The sequence below is a fragment of the Pinus tabuliformis genome, chromosome 7 (assembly GCF_031772625.1).
Source record: "Pinus tabuliformis cultivar Carrire ecotype Pingquan chromosome 7, CPIR1, whole genome shotgun sequence".
NCBI classification, from domain to species: Eukaryota; Viridiplantae; Streptophyta; class Pinopsida; order Pinales; family Pinaceae; genus Pinus; species Pinus tabuliformis.
Window position 1 is genome coordinate 1,471,612,529 of NC_142293.1, and position 15,831 is coordinate 1,471,628,359.

At 36.7% G+C, this 15,831-nt stretch overlaps 1 protein-coding gene across 1 annotated transcript; it reads right to left on the minus strand.

The window, feature by feature from the left end:
- Positions 1-3,045: 3,045 nt before the first annotated feature.
- On the minus strand, positions 3,046-7,359 carry LOC149253358 (laccase-4-like). Its single transcript, XM_089456814.1, has 6 exons — positions 7,054-7,359; positions 6,095-6,246; positions 5,731-5,975; positions 4,966-5,094; positions 3,912-4,844; positions 3,046-3,453 (listed from the first exon to the last, which is right to left on the minus strand). Exons 1-6 carry the CDS (start codon positions 7,168-7,170, stop codon positions 3,323-3,325), a joined length of 1,707 nt encoding a protein of 568 aa, XP_089312940.1. The 5' UTR covers positions 7,171-7,359; the 3' UTR covers positions 3,046-3,322.
- Between the last annotated feature and the right edge of the window lie 8,472 nt (positions 7,360-15,831).

Genomic DNA, 15,831 nt, shown 5'->3' on the forward strand with positions numbered 1-15,831 from the left:
GCCAATTTCCTATTCTTCCAAGCTCCTACTTCCTTGCTCTGTTCAATGAGAAACCTCTGCACTATCTCTATATGTCTCACTGCTTCCTAGATTGACTTTGGCAAACACTTAGCCAATTGCCTAGTCTTCCAAGCTCCTGCTTCCTTGCTCTGTTTAATGAGGAATTAGACCCCAATTTAATAAGATTTTTCCTCCATTGGATTATGCACTTCCTTTAGGCTCTTCCTCTGATTGCATGCACAATACGTACAATTCGAATAATTATACAACTGATAGTACACTTCCCTTGAACTCCAATCTCAACTGGGTAACTCGAATTTCGTGCATGCATGAGTTAATTATGGTTGATGTATCAGTTAACTTAGTTGAACACTGAAGTTGCACCCCATTACTAAACCTCCTACTAGTTCATCCAATAGTTGGGATTAGTTTAATGACTTTAATTGAATTAAACTATTACAATTCAAATTAAACTCACCCTAGGCTCCTAAAATCTAGAAACCACTCTACATGACTCAAGTTATGCCCTCAACTCGAATTAACCGAGCCAACTAAATCAAATTAACTTAGTTAACTCGTAGAAGTTGTCTTGTGATGTGGAATTACAATTTTTAACTTAGGAATTTCTTGTTGTATTTTCAACACTCGAAACCCTTTATAATGTATAGATGTCCGGAAAAGAAAAAGAAAAAAAGAAATCGAACCTAAATCGAAAAAATGTAGTGCTTAAAAGAACAATGCAATTTAATGTTGGGAAAACTAACAATGCATTTTCAACACTCACAACCCTTTAAATTGTATAAATGTCCGGAAAGGAAAAAAAAGGAAAAAAATCATGAAACCTAAATCAAACCAAATGGAGTGCTTAAAATAACAATGTTCAATGGTAATACACATTGATTCACATAAGGGAAAAAAAAAATCCTAAATTTTTATGTTTAATATTTAATAATATTTTTAAAACATAATAATTACTTTTTATTATCAATTATTGTAAATAAATAATTTTATATAATAAAATGAAAACGATTATATTTATAAAGGATTTCTAATTTATAATAAAGATATATAATTTTATATGTTATTATTTATATATTTAATAGAGAAATGATATATTTTACTTAAAAAAATATTAATTATAAAATATTAAAAATTTGATAATAAATTTTTTTATAAGATTTTTACTAATATTTATAAATATACCATTCTTGCCTATCACATATATATAATTTTGAAAACAAATGTATTTCTCTTAAATTTTAAAATAATAATAAAAATCATTGAACCTCCATTTTAACTATCAAATCTTTCAAAATAATTTTTAATAAAACACATATATGTAATTTTGAAAACAAAATGTATTTATTTTAAATTTTAAAATAATAATAAAAATCATTGAACCTCCAGTTTAACTATCAAATCTTTCAAAATAATCTTTGATAAAACAGAAGATAAATTTATATATATATTTTTTGCAATTTCGTTTAGACGGTGGACGATGTAAAAGTCAACCCCATATATGCGCACTTACACTCAATTTCTGACTCATCACATTTCGAAAGGATGGCGGACGATTCAATTCGAATACACAGGCAACTGTTTGGTGGATCATTTGCATGGAAGAGATTCATGGCATTCCTTCGATTTTTCCTGAGCACGAGTATTATAGTTACCAAGATTTAACGCCAACAGGCAAAATTACGAATATTGTGAGTGCGCAATTAATAAGTTTGGTTCTTTAGAGCTTCAGGTTCTGACATATCTTTTTTTCTTTTTTTCTTTGGCATTTGAGATGAGAGGGATGTTGAGGGTCAGCCAGGTTTTGGGTTTGACTGGAATCACTTGTGTAGGAAGAATCTAGTTTCTGTTTGGCAGCTCTCCTTCAATATTTTTGTCCATCAAATTATACAGATTGATTTATCTTAACCTTGTTCAATCATTTCAATTTTGTATATCTATCAGATTGACTTATCTTAACCTTGTCCAATCATTTCAATTTTGTATATCTATATGTTATAAACATTGTGTGTCCTCCAAATTTCATCTTTGTTTTTGTAAATGTCATTTTCAGTAGTCCTTCAAATTTTGCTTCAGAGAAAAGCCATTCTGAGTGTCCTCCAAATTTCACCTTATGAATGTCACTTTGGTTATTCTGTGAAATTTCACCTGGTTTACTTCAAAAGAACCAATTTTCCTTAGAAGGTAATTTTCCAAATAGAAGAGTAAAGTTTCACTAGAAAGCACACAATAGTTGGGTTATTCCTTTATTTGCAATTCCACTCTCATCAAAAGTTAGGATTGTATTCTCCTGATCCTTCATTTGCAACTCCACTCTAATCTGTGTAAGATGTGGAAGTAATTAATGAAACTGTGGCCTATGCAATAGTCTTAGTATTCAGCATTTGGCTTGACAACAGAATTTAGATGTTTGGTCTCTGTAATTAGTTAGTCATAGTATTCAGAGTTTGTCATTACTCTCAGTATTCAGAGTTTGTCCTGACAATAGAATTACAGAGTTTGTCAACACTCTGAGTATCCAGAGTTTGTCCTGACAACAAAATGTGAGTTAGTTTCATTGATTTCAATTGGATGTTGTTAGAGGTTGTTCGTGTTGAGATTAATTCTCTTTTCATAAGTAGAATGCTCTATACTAGAGAACCTCTAGCATGAAGTTTAATGTATAAATTACTGAAGATTGAAGCTTAAAGTACTAAATTATTGAAGATAATCCAAGAGACTTAGTTACAGTATATATTAAATTTATAGATATAATCTACTTCTAGAATATTGGAATTTAAAGTACATATATACAACCATTTTAACCTGATTTTCCAGTTCTACTTCGAAATTAGACCCTTACCCTGGTCAGTGCTAGAAATTCCAGATACTGGAATGTTCATACTGCTCATTTTCACATGTACACCGATCCACCAACTTTATATGTTCAAGTGACCTATTAGGTATCAGACAGTCAATCTCAAACAATTTAACAGAGAACAGAATTACACAAGTTTATTTTGTGAACAATAAGCTCGATGTCATCAATTACAGAATAATCGAATTACAACTTCCACAAGTTTATTTTGTCAACAATGAGCTCGATGGCATCATTTCTAGAATGATTGAATTACAACTTCTGCAATGGGTTATTAATTGATAACTTGTGGGGAATATGGGACGGAAGCCTCAGGATCAACCAGTTATCATGAATAAACTCGTTAGAGTTATTACATGAATCTAATTTAAATATATGGGAGATAGGTGGTAATGAATCAATAATGTAGAATGTCTGAATTTATCCAGTGATTGAATTCGAATCATGTTAACATTTAGGGTAGTCTGGTGGGGGAGGAGGAAGTGTTTGATTAGGTCCATTTCCATTCAAGGTTAAGAACGCCATTGATAGACCCCATGTCAAATGAATCTCCAGATGACAGTGCAGATACCATACTCCTGCAACAAGAAATACCAAAAACAAAACGGTGAGTTGAGAAAAAAATTCATGGTGTTTATAGGAAAAGGAACTCTCCATATTTCTAAATATGTACACATATATACGAGCAAGGTAATGTTTTGCAGACTCATGAGAATCAGGGTGACCTACGTTTCAGGGAAATGTGGTTCTATAGGCATGTGTAATATTAAATAATATGGGAAAAAATTATCATGTTCTCTATCGTGGAGCTTATAGGAAAAATAATTCTCCACACACATAAGATTATGTTTTGCAGACTCATGAGAAGCAAGGTGATCAGTTACAGTTTCAGGGATATATTCTTTTATTTTTCAATCTCATTTATTTTACACTATAGAGCTATCTTGACTTTCTATTAAAATAAAAGAATTAAAAAATAAATAAATAGATGCAGATATTAATAAAGATTAAGATGAATATATCTTAATTAACATACCTGGATTGTCTGCAATGAATCTTATAGCAACCCAGCCATTGGGAGGCACTCCAACAATATTCCTTGATGGTGGATCCACTAAATTGAAGTTGGAAGGGCCAGGATAGTTTCCTGTTCCATATCCCACAACGAAGAAATTGTGACCATGGAGATGGACTGGATGATTTTCTGCAGAGGTAAGATTAGTGCCCTGCAGAACGAGTTGAACTGATTGATTGTACTTCAAGACTGAAACTCTTGTGCCAAAGTTAGACTGCAGATTCGACATAAAATTTCCTGTATAATTAAATGGGTTAGGAGGGTTATCTGGGAAATCGGTAGAGAAAACCCCCTGGATGTTGTCATAGTAGGCCTGTAAAATGGAGGTTTGAGGAACTTGGAATGTGACGTTGTTGATGGAAGCTTGGAATCTTGTGTTGTTAGGGGCATTGCATGTCTGTCCTCTTTTGCAAGCTTCCAGGTTCAGTTCTATCGCAAAAAATAGATTTATGTCCACCTTCTGTGGAACATTTGCTGGATATGCTTGGGAATTCAAGCTTCTAATGAGGCTCATGCCTGTGGAGACAGCAGCGGAGTCATTTATTTTGGGGAATCTGGGTTTGATAATTGGAGCAGAAGAGGAAGAATTTCTCTGGTAGCTTAAGATGGCAAAACTCTTTCCAGTATTGACTGTTAGATTGGCAGACAGATAAGGGCTTATTCCTATATAATAGTCCTTGTTGGGCCCACGATATGCTCTGAGGAGGATGTCATATGTATTCCCGGGGGCTATCATTATGTTATCAACCGTGTATGGCTTTGTGTACTCTGCGTCTGTTGCCACAACTGTTATTTTATGCTTGGCAACGCTGAAGAAGTGCTCAATATTGAGAGCAGCGTTGATCACCCGCATCAAGTACGTTTTTCCTTTAACCACTGGCATTGTCCACACATCTGCAAACAACGAAAACAGAGCGTAGATATTATAAGGTCATTCTGAATGATAACTCAAGGGTAAAGATGGATCTATCTTAATAAATCTCACTCCATGGAGAAGAGTATCCAAGCACAGTACCTTGAGCTGAACAGTTATAGGTTGGTCCAGGATGACCATTGATGAGGTAAGCATCAGAAAGAGGAGGGCCTCCTCCAGACGCCATGACAGCGTTTTCAAGATTTGCAACATTGGCGCCCCACCATTCTCCTGCAAGGCTCAACCGGATTGTGCTTATCACTAAAAAATGGTAAATAGCATCTAGGAAAATTATATTTGAATTGTTTTCATCTTTTTACATATTCAATAAATCAAGATTTAAAATATATCCCTATGAAATTGAAAACCAAAATTTCTTAAAAAAAGTAGATAGGCAGAGTAGATCTCTTTAATTTTTTTTTATATTCTAGTCCAACATTTAGTTCTGTGTATATTCTAGTCCAAAGTAGCTACTATTTAGTTCTGTATGTCTTCCTCTGTATACATTTCTGGGGTATAATAAATATGGTTCAAAGAGGATAACTGGTAACATCATGATTGAAAATGGTCAATGGCACTATTCAACAATGTTATCTAGAATAATGTCAGCTTTGCAAATGCCCTCATGCACCATTCAAGTGATGGCAAAGCTAACCTTATTAGAGATGACACTTCCTGATTGATACAACTGCTATTTTCAGCCATTTCATTCCATTAACCCCTTACTGGAGCTGGCATTCCAGATGGACAATATACTTAACCAATAATACTGTCAATATTTCAAACTCTAAAGAATCCTGGAGAGCCAACCTACTAGCTACTTGTTCAATGAGAGAGCAGGCAGGCAAACTATCAACTTTACAGTACCTAGAATAAGGACATGCTCCTCTGTCGGAAACTGGAATGGGTATGGAACTCCGGTCTTTGGGTAGATAACAATCGCGCCATTTACAGTTGCTCTTAACCATGCAATGTGAGCATGCCACCATAGTGTTCCTCTCTGGCCCGTTAGAGTGAACTTGTATGTGTAATTCTGACCTGTTTTAATTGGGCACTGAGTGATGAATCTAGGCCCATCTGCCCAACAGCTCAACTTCTGCTTCACTCCATGCCTTCCCACACAATTTTCAAGACAATCAGTGCTATTGCAGTCCAAATCTCTTGAATAAAAAACATATGCGATACCTACAAAGCCTGAACAAGTTAAATAGCCAAGCACATTTGCATTTACCAGTGCAATGTGATATTGTAGGACACTAGGTTGGTGACTTTCACGATGACGGTGTCATCCTCCTGTGCATAGATAGTTGGTCCCGGAAACATTCCATTCACAGTAGCAATGGTGGTGGTGTTGCATAGCTTGGTAATATTCTTCAACTGTACCTGCAAGACTCAATCCCAATAATGATTCAGTGCCCAACTAATTGATTGCAAAAGGGAATAATGCAGCTAACTTAACCCAAAGAAGGATTCAATGCCCAACTAATTGATTGCACAGGGGAATAATGCCGCTAATATGTTCTTCTCCACTCATAAACTTATTTGGTAATATATGTGAGACCTGTACTAAATAGATGGGAGCATAAATCCATGTCAATCAGATGGATCTATTGAGCAAAGTTCAATGTTTTTTATCTCATCCCATGATAGATAAATACAGTTACAATGCATGCTTCAGAAGCTCGAAAAAGAATTGCTAATAAATGTAACCACAAACTAATTAGTTAACAAGTAATATATATAAATGAGAGATTGTATAGAGATAGTGGCCTCTGAATTAATATAATGGTTGTTTGATTAATATCAATGTGTACATGTTTGTTAGTCCCCTGGGGCAGTTTAATTGACAAGTGCGATGAAAATGGAATGTCTTATTCGAGTTTCAAATTTATAGATTCGAGGTTCAAATTTATAGACTTATCCAGTTGTCAATTCCTCTGGTCACAATAAATAAATAAATATACATACTTGTTTACTCAGTGCTCATATAAGTTCTGAGCTATATGAATATGTGTGAATAAAACATGCATAATGATAACAATGCCATATGCAACTTGTTCAAATAGATTATATAACCATAAAATCTCCTTCCTTTCCACCCAATTTGGTTGACAGAAAATGTATATCCTACTTTGGTAGAAACATATATTTAAAAGCACTATAACAGAACCAATGTCCATAGCTTGGCACCTTGAAATCATATGTTCTGGTTGTGGGTTGACACAGACATGGAATCCACTGTAAAAGGCTGAAGCTAAGAACCAGCAGCAACGCATTGAATGAGGATTGGCGGAGTATTCTATCCATTTCCACCGCCTTTTCTTTGGCACTGAGACAAGTTCAAACAACAATGCTGATCTCTGCTAGTGTACTGTTCAAATTAGTACCCAGACACATTGGCCTTGATTGAGAGATCAGTACTGTTCATTGTAGGAAACAAGGAGGTAGACAAGATATTATATTTGCCTATAAAATTTATTGAAAGTAACTGTCCTTGTGAGAAAAGTAATGGAAAACGTGATTGGCATAGATGAAGTAGTTGAGCAAGCAGGAAGATCACAAACATCGCTAGAACTTGCAACTTTCTTCTGCTGACTTACTTTAGAAAGCTGTAATCCATCTACCTATCTCAGTCTGCAGACAGCTGATCTCCATTTGGGAAGAGGTGGCAGAACCTCAAACACAACAAAATACCAGTGTGGTCCAAAAAACATCATGGGTTTTCCATGGCCAGAAAACTACAGTTCCGTACAAATGCCATCTGCATCAAAATTTCTGCAACATATCAAATAAATTGAACCATACAGATATTCTTATTAGGCGTCTAATTCTTCTTAACTTCTAGAACCTTGATAGCCATTGAATCACTACTGTAATGACGAGTCCCCAAATGCCCAAAGGTTTACTAAAAACAATTATTTATCAAATGTGGCCTTGAAAATTAATTCAGGGTTGAAACTTAAACAATAACTTTCAGTATTTTCCACGCATGTACTGTAAATTTAACAGAGTTTGATGGAGCTTTGCTCTTTCTTAAATTATTTCCAGTTTAAAAAATATTAGTTTGCCCACTTAATAAAAAAATAATACTGTATTTAATCATTAGACCTTAATTTGGCAGTTCACATGTCAATAGCACTCCAGCTTTATCATTAAGTTTCCTCACGGGTGCATGCCTTCAACAGGTTGGAGAGCTGTAACTGAAACCGACGAAATTTTAATGAAAAAGTATATGTTTTTTACAGTCGTATGCCACGGGAGATATCATCGATTCACCTGTCTGCTCATGTTTACCACCCCTTCCCTTCCGCTTTCCAACTTTCAGTATAATGCTCTATTAACTGTGTTCACCATTTTGTCCCAAACGTGCTGATCACTTCATAACTTTTCATCTGTAATTATATCCAGAAACATAATCATTTGGGTGGAGAAATGTATGCAGCTCTTTTTAATGATACATGTTTGGTGATAAGGTTCCAAAAGGTAAATCAGGTCCTAAAAACAATGATAGCCTGCAAATGGAATTTGATAATCCTCAGAGATCATGATTTTATTTCAAATGGGGGCATTCATTTGCTGGATAGGATATGTTTTATTTAGCCCAGGTCAATTTATCTTATTTATATCCATACAATTAACAAATCGACATGATCTTTAAACATCATGGTGGGTAATTATGGTATTAAACATATAGCTGATATTCAAACGAATTGAAAGAACAGAGATTTAGGATATGAGAGCGTATTTTTAACAAGACTGTGGCGTGGAGGACAGCAATAATATTTGAGAAATATCAATAACTTTTGAAACATGTGCCTTGTAATCATTAATAAGTAGAGTCAACTAGAAAAAAGAATTAAAACTAAGTGGTCAAATTTCTTCAATAACCTATGTACTTAGACTTTACAACATTTTTAGAATTTGGCTTTTTAGCTCAGGTTTATATATATATATATATATATATTAACAGATAACATACATGGACAATATATTTCACTATCTTTGTCTTCCATTATTGACGTATGCAGTGATAATATATTTTTTCATTGATAATATTTAAATAAATCATATATTGTTGGACTACATTTGTCAAATGAGTTAAAATTGTTGGACTACATTGCTCAAATGAGTTAATTTTTTTTTAAAATTTGTATTTATAATATATTTAAATTAAATTTTATTTTATTTTTAAAGTTTGGTATGACTTTTTCATTCATTAATAAAGCAAATTATATCTATGAACTTATAGAAAGGTAATCTTATTTTTCCTAGTGGGTAATCATCTCTGTTGGCCATTGTATCGCATTATAAGTCATCCAAAAAAAAAGATATTTAACACTGTCTTTTAGAGCTAAATATGTTTGAGTATCTTTAGCCCGTCTAATATCTCAATAACCACAACATAGTATCAAAGTATGCATATCCTACATTTGTACTGATCAAAAATAGAAAAACATACTACGACATACTACTAATCATCAGAAGAGTCTACAGGAGTTGGATCTTTCGCGCTCAAGCCTGGTAATTATGTTTGAGGGAGACACGAAATATGGTTTTTCTATACGACTAAGGTGGGCATTCTGTTGTTGAATTTGAAACTGGACAAGTTGAAATTCATTATGAATTTCTTGAAGAACAGAGTTCGTCTTGGCTGAAGCAGCTGCAGGAGTGGGCAAGGCTCTTGTTACAATGTTTTTCATGAGCCAATACAGGTAGACTGTTTGTTTATATTGGGAGGATTGACTTCTTGTATGTCTAGGGCCTCGAACCACGGAAAATTTTAAGGATGGAAGTTTATCTTAAATTTTAGAAACCTTGGGTGAATCTTACTAGTCTGTAATATGCAAATTGTAAAATTTTTGGTGATATTTTTGTAGAAATATTTAGATTTCCAATAATTTTATATTAGTTGATATAATATTTTGGCAATTTTTAAGGTAAAATAATGGTTTACTATAAAATTTGGGCGAACCATTTTAGAAAAAAATGGAAATTGGTGAATCTTTTTTTTGGAAAAAGCATGGAAAATTAGCCCACTTGCGAATATTAGCCCCTAAAATTTTCCCTGTTTGGAACCAACTCCAACCATTCGTCAACATCCAAATTTTCTTGTGTTGCTTGTCGATTCAGGTCCGCTTCCCACCTAGAAATAAGTTGGCGAACATTTGGTTGTGTGCATGTTTGGTAGGCCTAAGTCGCTTCATGAATGAGCCTAGAGGTTTTTCTACAGTCGTGGCCTTAGGAAGGACATGGCTGGGGATGACTACCACCATGTCGAAACCCTGCACGATGACTTTGGCCCCAATCCTCTCCTGTCCTGGTACCTCTTCTAGAGGACGGGCGCGCCATACTAGTACTCTGTTGGCCACGATAATGTAACAGTGAACATAGATAAGAACCCTCAGACCCTACCATAGTGCAGGTGCTGAGATGACGAACCTAGAGCGTATACCTGGGAAAAACACCTGAAGCTATAACACAGAAGAAATCCACAGAACTATGAGCATCAAACAAATGAAACAAACATTTTCCATCGAATAAGATACAGGTGAACTGATAAAGGCTGACACCATCAATCCGTGGCTCCCCGAGCCTTCGAAGAACCAAACATAGAGTCCATTTAGTCAAATATTCCTTCAGATAATCTCCTCCCATGTTAACCAACAGATGGAACAAGAAGCCATGAAATAAAACCCATGCCCCAAGCATAGAATGCAAAGCGAATACTAAAGCACAAACCCCAAGTGCATACCCATCTGTGAGAGAAGGATACCATAATTAACAGAAACAATTCGACTGAATTGAGGTTGCCCATAAAAAAAACTAGCACTTTCCTTCCACAAATTCTAGAATGCAGACATTCTAACCCAAAATATTGTCTCAAAGACCTGTTCCCCGCAAATTATCATAGAGAAATTAAGCAAAGGGGTCGGAAGGGGAGAAATCATAGATAAGACATACCCGCAAATGCTAGCCTCTATATAATGGAGGGTAGTTGTTGTACCCAATTGACTAGCTTCAAAGAAGACCTTCACAAGTGCACCTCAGATTGACTCTAATGATCCTGTAACCCAACTACTAACAATGCCTCTGGCTCAAGACCAACGCGCAACAGAGAATTCCAGGCGAGCGATATTATACCAATCTATGAAATCATCATAAATTTCTTGCATGCGTCTAGCCACCTTGCAAAGGTTGGCGAGGGTGTGAGGGCCATAGCCAATTCCCTCACTGTCATTTTGTCTTGGGCTACTAATCATGTCGTGGATCTCGAGGAGACCATCTCGTCGCCCTCACCTCGATCGGGGATCTCTGAACCATGACTTGATTAAGGTCATTGTTGTTGCCAATATCATGATCCAGGATGTTCTTCAGAATGTATATCTCTTCTATAAGGTCATGTGGAGACCAACCAGAATCCAATAGCCTCCTAATATGTAAACAACCCCAATTAGCTAAAATATTTTCTGCTTTTTTTCCTTCTCTCCTGACATGGGAGGGAATAATATATTCAAACCAACGAAGAAGATCCCCTGTGTTTTGTATTAAGTGCGTTGTCCTCCATCTATGACTGATATTCTCACTACTAGATCCGTGGTTCAATTTCTTAATAGTCGAAATCACTAAGTTGGAATCCCCTTCCATAACCAATTTCTTGAAACCTTCCCTTTTAGCTATTAGTAGGCCTTTCAGAACAACATTGAATTCTGCCTCATTATTGCTAGCATATCCACAATCTGTTGCATAGATTATTCTGGTGCAATTTTGGGAGTCTCTAAATAAGCCGCCAAAACTTGCGTCCCCAGGGCTCCCTTTGGAGGCACCATCAAAATTTAGCTTTATAAATCCTTCAGGTGGAGCATGATAACAGTTAGGTGAGGGGCTAGGAGAAATCATGAGTTTCCAGGACGAAGGGGTAATCATTTGCGGAGATAAGTTCAGACGGTTGAGGATCCTTGCTTCTTGATCTGATTGGGAAAATTAGTTTTGTTGTGCTAAAATTCCTTTTCAGAATATATTAAATATGTTTAAGGATTCATGAGATTATTTGCAAGTTTAAACATGGGTTTTTGAGTGTTTTTATGTAAAATTTATGTGCAAATTAATATACACAAATGACTGAAAAATAACATATAACAAACATAAACATCACTATAAATAGTATCATAGTAGCACATGATGAAGGAGTTCACCCCTCTTGGGCTACATCTCCTTGGTCCAACTTCCAATGGCTTGGCCCTCTCTATTATGCTCAAAAGTGTGAATACATTAGTTTACAATGCTCAGACAGCTCTGAAACTTATTCCAATGGCTCCAAAATGCCCAAAAATGCTTGTGTAGCCTCTTTCTGCTCCTGATTTGGTAAAAAACTGAAGAAGTTATGGCCTTTCCCAATTTTATGCTAGTCGCACCGCAAAATCCCCAAAATCCGGCACCATCCTACAAATTTTCCCCAAAACATGTTAACGGAGTGGCAATTTCACTGAAATTCGGGCGAAATTGTCGGACACTTTAAATGTTCGCTAACGCTTAAATTTCGAAAAAATTGGGCACGTGGGGGGCCATGTGCCCGGGCTAAGGCCAACGGCCCCCTCCCACCGGCTGGGGCACCGGTCCCCTCCGGTTGGTGGTTGTATGAGGTTGCACGACCAAGGGTTGGCTCCTGTTGTTGGAAATAATACTAAGAGGGGGGGTGAATCAGTATTATCAAGTCAAATATTCCTTTTTCAAAATCAAATAATGTACGCTACTTCAGTTAATTAAACCCGCGTATATACACAACTATGCAGAAGGAAACCCGCGTATATAATGAAAACTTTTTTAATTTACTTTATCTTTCTGATGTTGATTGTTAATCTGTGTTTCAGAAGCAAATAACCAGTAACTAGAAACAGTAAAACAGAGTAGAAAGAAAATCGCACACAAGAACACAAGATATAAGGTGGAAACCCAATGTGGGTGAAAACCACCTGCTGCAATTCGTCTCTATCTTCTCTTTAATTAGAAACTTCTTTTTACAATTGTACTGGTGCAGTCCTTTACTAGTGCACAGGCTGCAACCTACAGAGAGCTACAACCCTCTCTCGTTTTCCAGCCTCTCCTGGAAGGGAGCTACAACCCCCTTAGCTCTTGCACTAGTCAAGGTACTAGTACGTAGGTGCTGGCCTACAAAAGACTACAACCTTCTCTTTCTTTCAGGGACCACGTTTCATAAATTTTCAGACTGGATCCACAAATAACATCAATCAAACGTCAAGAATTTCTGCATCAACCAATCACCTTTTCACCAATCAAAACTGAATCAAAATAAACACTTCTCTGACGACTGTACCCAGATCAAAGTAACAGTAACCACACACCAAATCTGAACCCAGAACACTGCAGCAATAAACAGAAGCAGCTAGATCACAACTCAAAAGATATACGCTATTTTAATAACCTGAAACCTGCGTACATACGCTTCTGTTGATGGAACAACCTGCATATACGCTCATTTCCTTCACTGAATCGGCATGTATACGCGCCTTCGCTTCACTGAACCTGCGTACATATCTATAAAGGATAATTCTCTCTTTCAGATATTCAAACACTAATTAACCCAGAGTATCAGACTTATAGATCAAGCAAGCGCCACTTATAGCAGATCAAAATCATACAAAGATACTATCATTCAAGCTTAAAGATTATGACCCATCAATAGAACTTATCCTTCTCTTTGCGCTAAGTTTCCTCCTTCATTAAGATCCAGATTTGCACCATAACCCAATTACCAGTATTCCAGATCTAGCACTTTATCAGATATTCAATAATAATTCAGATGATCTCTTGCCACATGATCTCCTTCCTCTTTTATAGTTTTAGGCCTTCCACAATACCACGGTCCAAAACCATAATAAACCAATACCATGGACCCAATACTTGGGATCAACACGTCTGATGAGGTACCATGGTCCAAAACCATAGGTTCAAATACCAAGGACTAACTACCACGGACCAAAGGTAAGTTCTCCAACATATACGCGCTTTTCCTTGCATGAAAGTGCGTGTATACGCATATGCGCCTTTGAAACGTCTAACCCGCGTGTATACGCGTCTTAGTCTAGATAAAACTGCGTATATGTCTTTTCCTTCATTCTGAAAGCCTGAACTAAGATCTGTTACCAAAGAGAGTTGCCATCAAGGACAACACATGTGCCATAGCTCCAAACCTGTGCCATAATGCCAACAATCTCCCCCTTTGGACTTGATGGCAACCCCACAATCCTCAAAGTCATTCTCCCCCTTTGTCATCAAGGGCAAAGGGTTGTGCTCCCCTTGAGTACATGCTGAGATATCTGCCCTGCTGTGCTGACCATGCTCCCCCTGACTGTAGGCAAGATCTGCAAAAATATGTTCTTCAAGAAGAACCATGACTTATACATCATAAAAGACCTTCCTATCACCAAAAACACTCAATACATACATCCATCACCCAACCAAGTGGGGATCATCCACCCAACCAAGTGGGGATACATCAGAAATTTACATATGACAACCAAGTTCATTACATGTTCATCCCAGGCATAGAGGGGAGACCAAAATAGGCCGTTACATGACCTTGACACCATAAAAGAGATACCACAAAAGAGATACATGACATAGAGACGAAATATCTAGAACAAGACTTATGAAAGTCACTAATAACTGATAGCAGCAGCATCTGTCAATCACCATTCAGATCAGCAACCAAGATTTCCTTCTGTGCTCCCTCTGCCTCTGTTCCACCTGAAACCAACAACAGCTGTGAACTAGAACCAAAAGCTTCTAAGATAATGTCAACAATGCATTATTAGAAGATTATCTGCTCCCCCTGAACTTGTGCCGGATGGTCTCTGTCAGACCCATATCAGAATATCTTCAACCAAAGCCTGTCCCTACTGATATCCATCAAACCTCCATATACGTGACTGTCTCTGCACAAACCGGCGTATGTACGCGGATCCTCCTCAGGCAACTCGCGTACACCCATTTTTCTCTGAAATAGATAAGTTTTAACAACAAGATGATGCATCAACTACTCCTAGCTTCTGTCTAAGGTATTCAAATGTCTCCCTGGGCAGTGGTTTGGTGAGAATATCAGCAACTTGTTCCTTAGAAGGAACATACTCCAATTTGACCTTTTGTTCCAACACTTGTTCTCGGAGAAAGTGATACTTGATCGGTATGTGCTTGGTCTTTGAATGCATGACTGGGTTCTTTGAAATGTTGATTGCATTTGTATTATCACATAAGATGGAGATAGGTGGTGTACAAGTGATTTGAAAGTCCTGCAAGGTTTGCATCATCCAAAGAAGTTGAGTGCAACAAGATGCAGCAGCCACATATTCCGCTTCAGCTGTAGATAAAGCAATCAAACTCTGTTTCTTGCTAAACCAAGATACTAATCTGGAACCCATAAAGAATGCACCACCACTTGTGCTCTTCCTGTCATCCACGCTTCCAGCCCAATCTACATCTGTATAAGCATGAAGAGTGAGATCTGTATCTCTAGAATATCATAAGCCATAGTTTTGAGTTCCTTGAAGATACTTGAAGATTCTCTTCACTGCCTGGAGATGAGTTTCCTTTGGATTTGCTTGAAATCTTCCAACTATTCCCACTGCATGCATGATGTCTGGTCGGGTACCTGTCAAATAAAGTAGACTTCCAATCATAGATCTATAGGTTGGTTGATGTACTGCTGCTGATTCATCATTTGGACTGAGACTGCATCCTGTAACCATAGGGGTACATACTAGTTTCGAATCTTCCATGCCATACTTCTTCAGAATCTGCTTGAGGTACTTGGTTTGAGATAAGAAGATACCGCCTTCTTTTTGTTGGATTTTCAATCCAAGAAAGTATGCCAGTTCTCCAAGCAAAGACATTTCGAATTCTTTCTGCATCACCAAAGCAAAGCTTTGACTCATAGCTTCTTCATTGCTGCCA

Excerpts from the sequence above, each read along its gene's own strand:
- LOC149253358 (XM_089456814.1), bottom strand. The coding sequence starts at position 7,170 with ATGGATAGAATACTCCGCCAATCCTCATTCAATGCGTTGCTGCTGGTT. Across the intron at positions 4,845-4,965 it reads CTATAACTGTTCAGCTCAAG|ATGTGTGGACAATGCCAGTG; the intron begins GTACTGTGCTTG and ends CGTTGTTTGCAG. Across the intron at positions 3,454-3,911 it reads ATTCATTGCAGACAATCCAG|GAGTATGGTATCTGCACTGT; the intron begins GTATGTTAATTA and ends TTCTTGTTGCAG.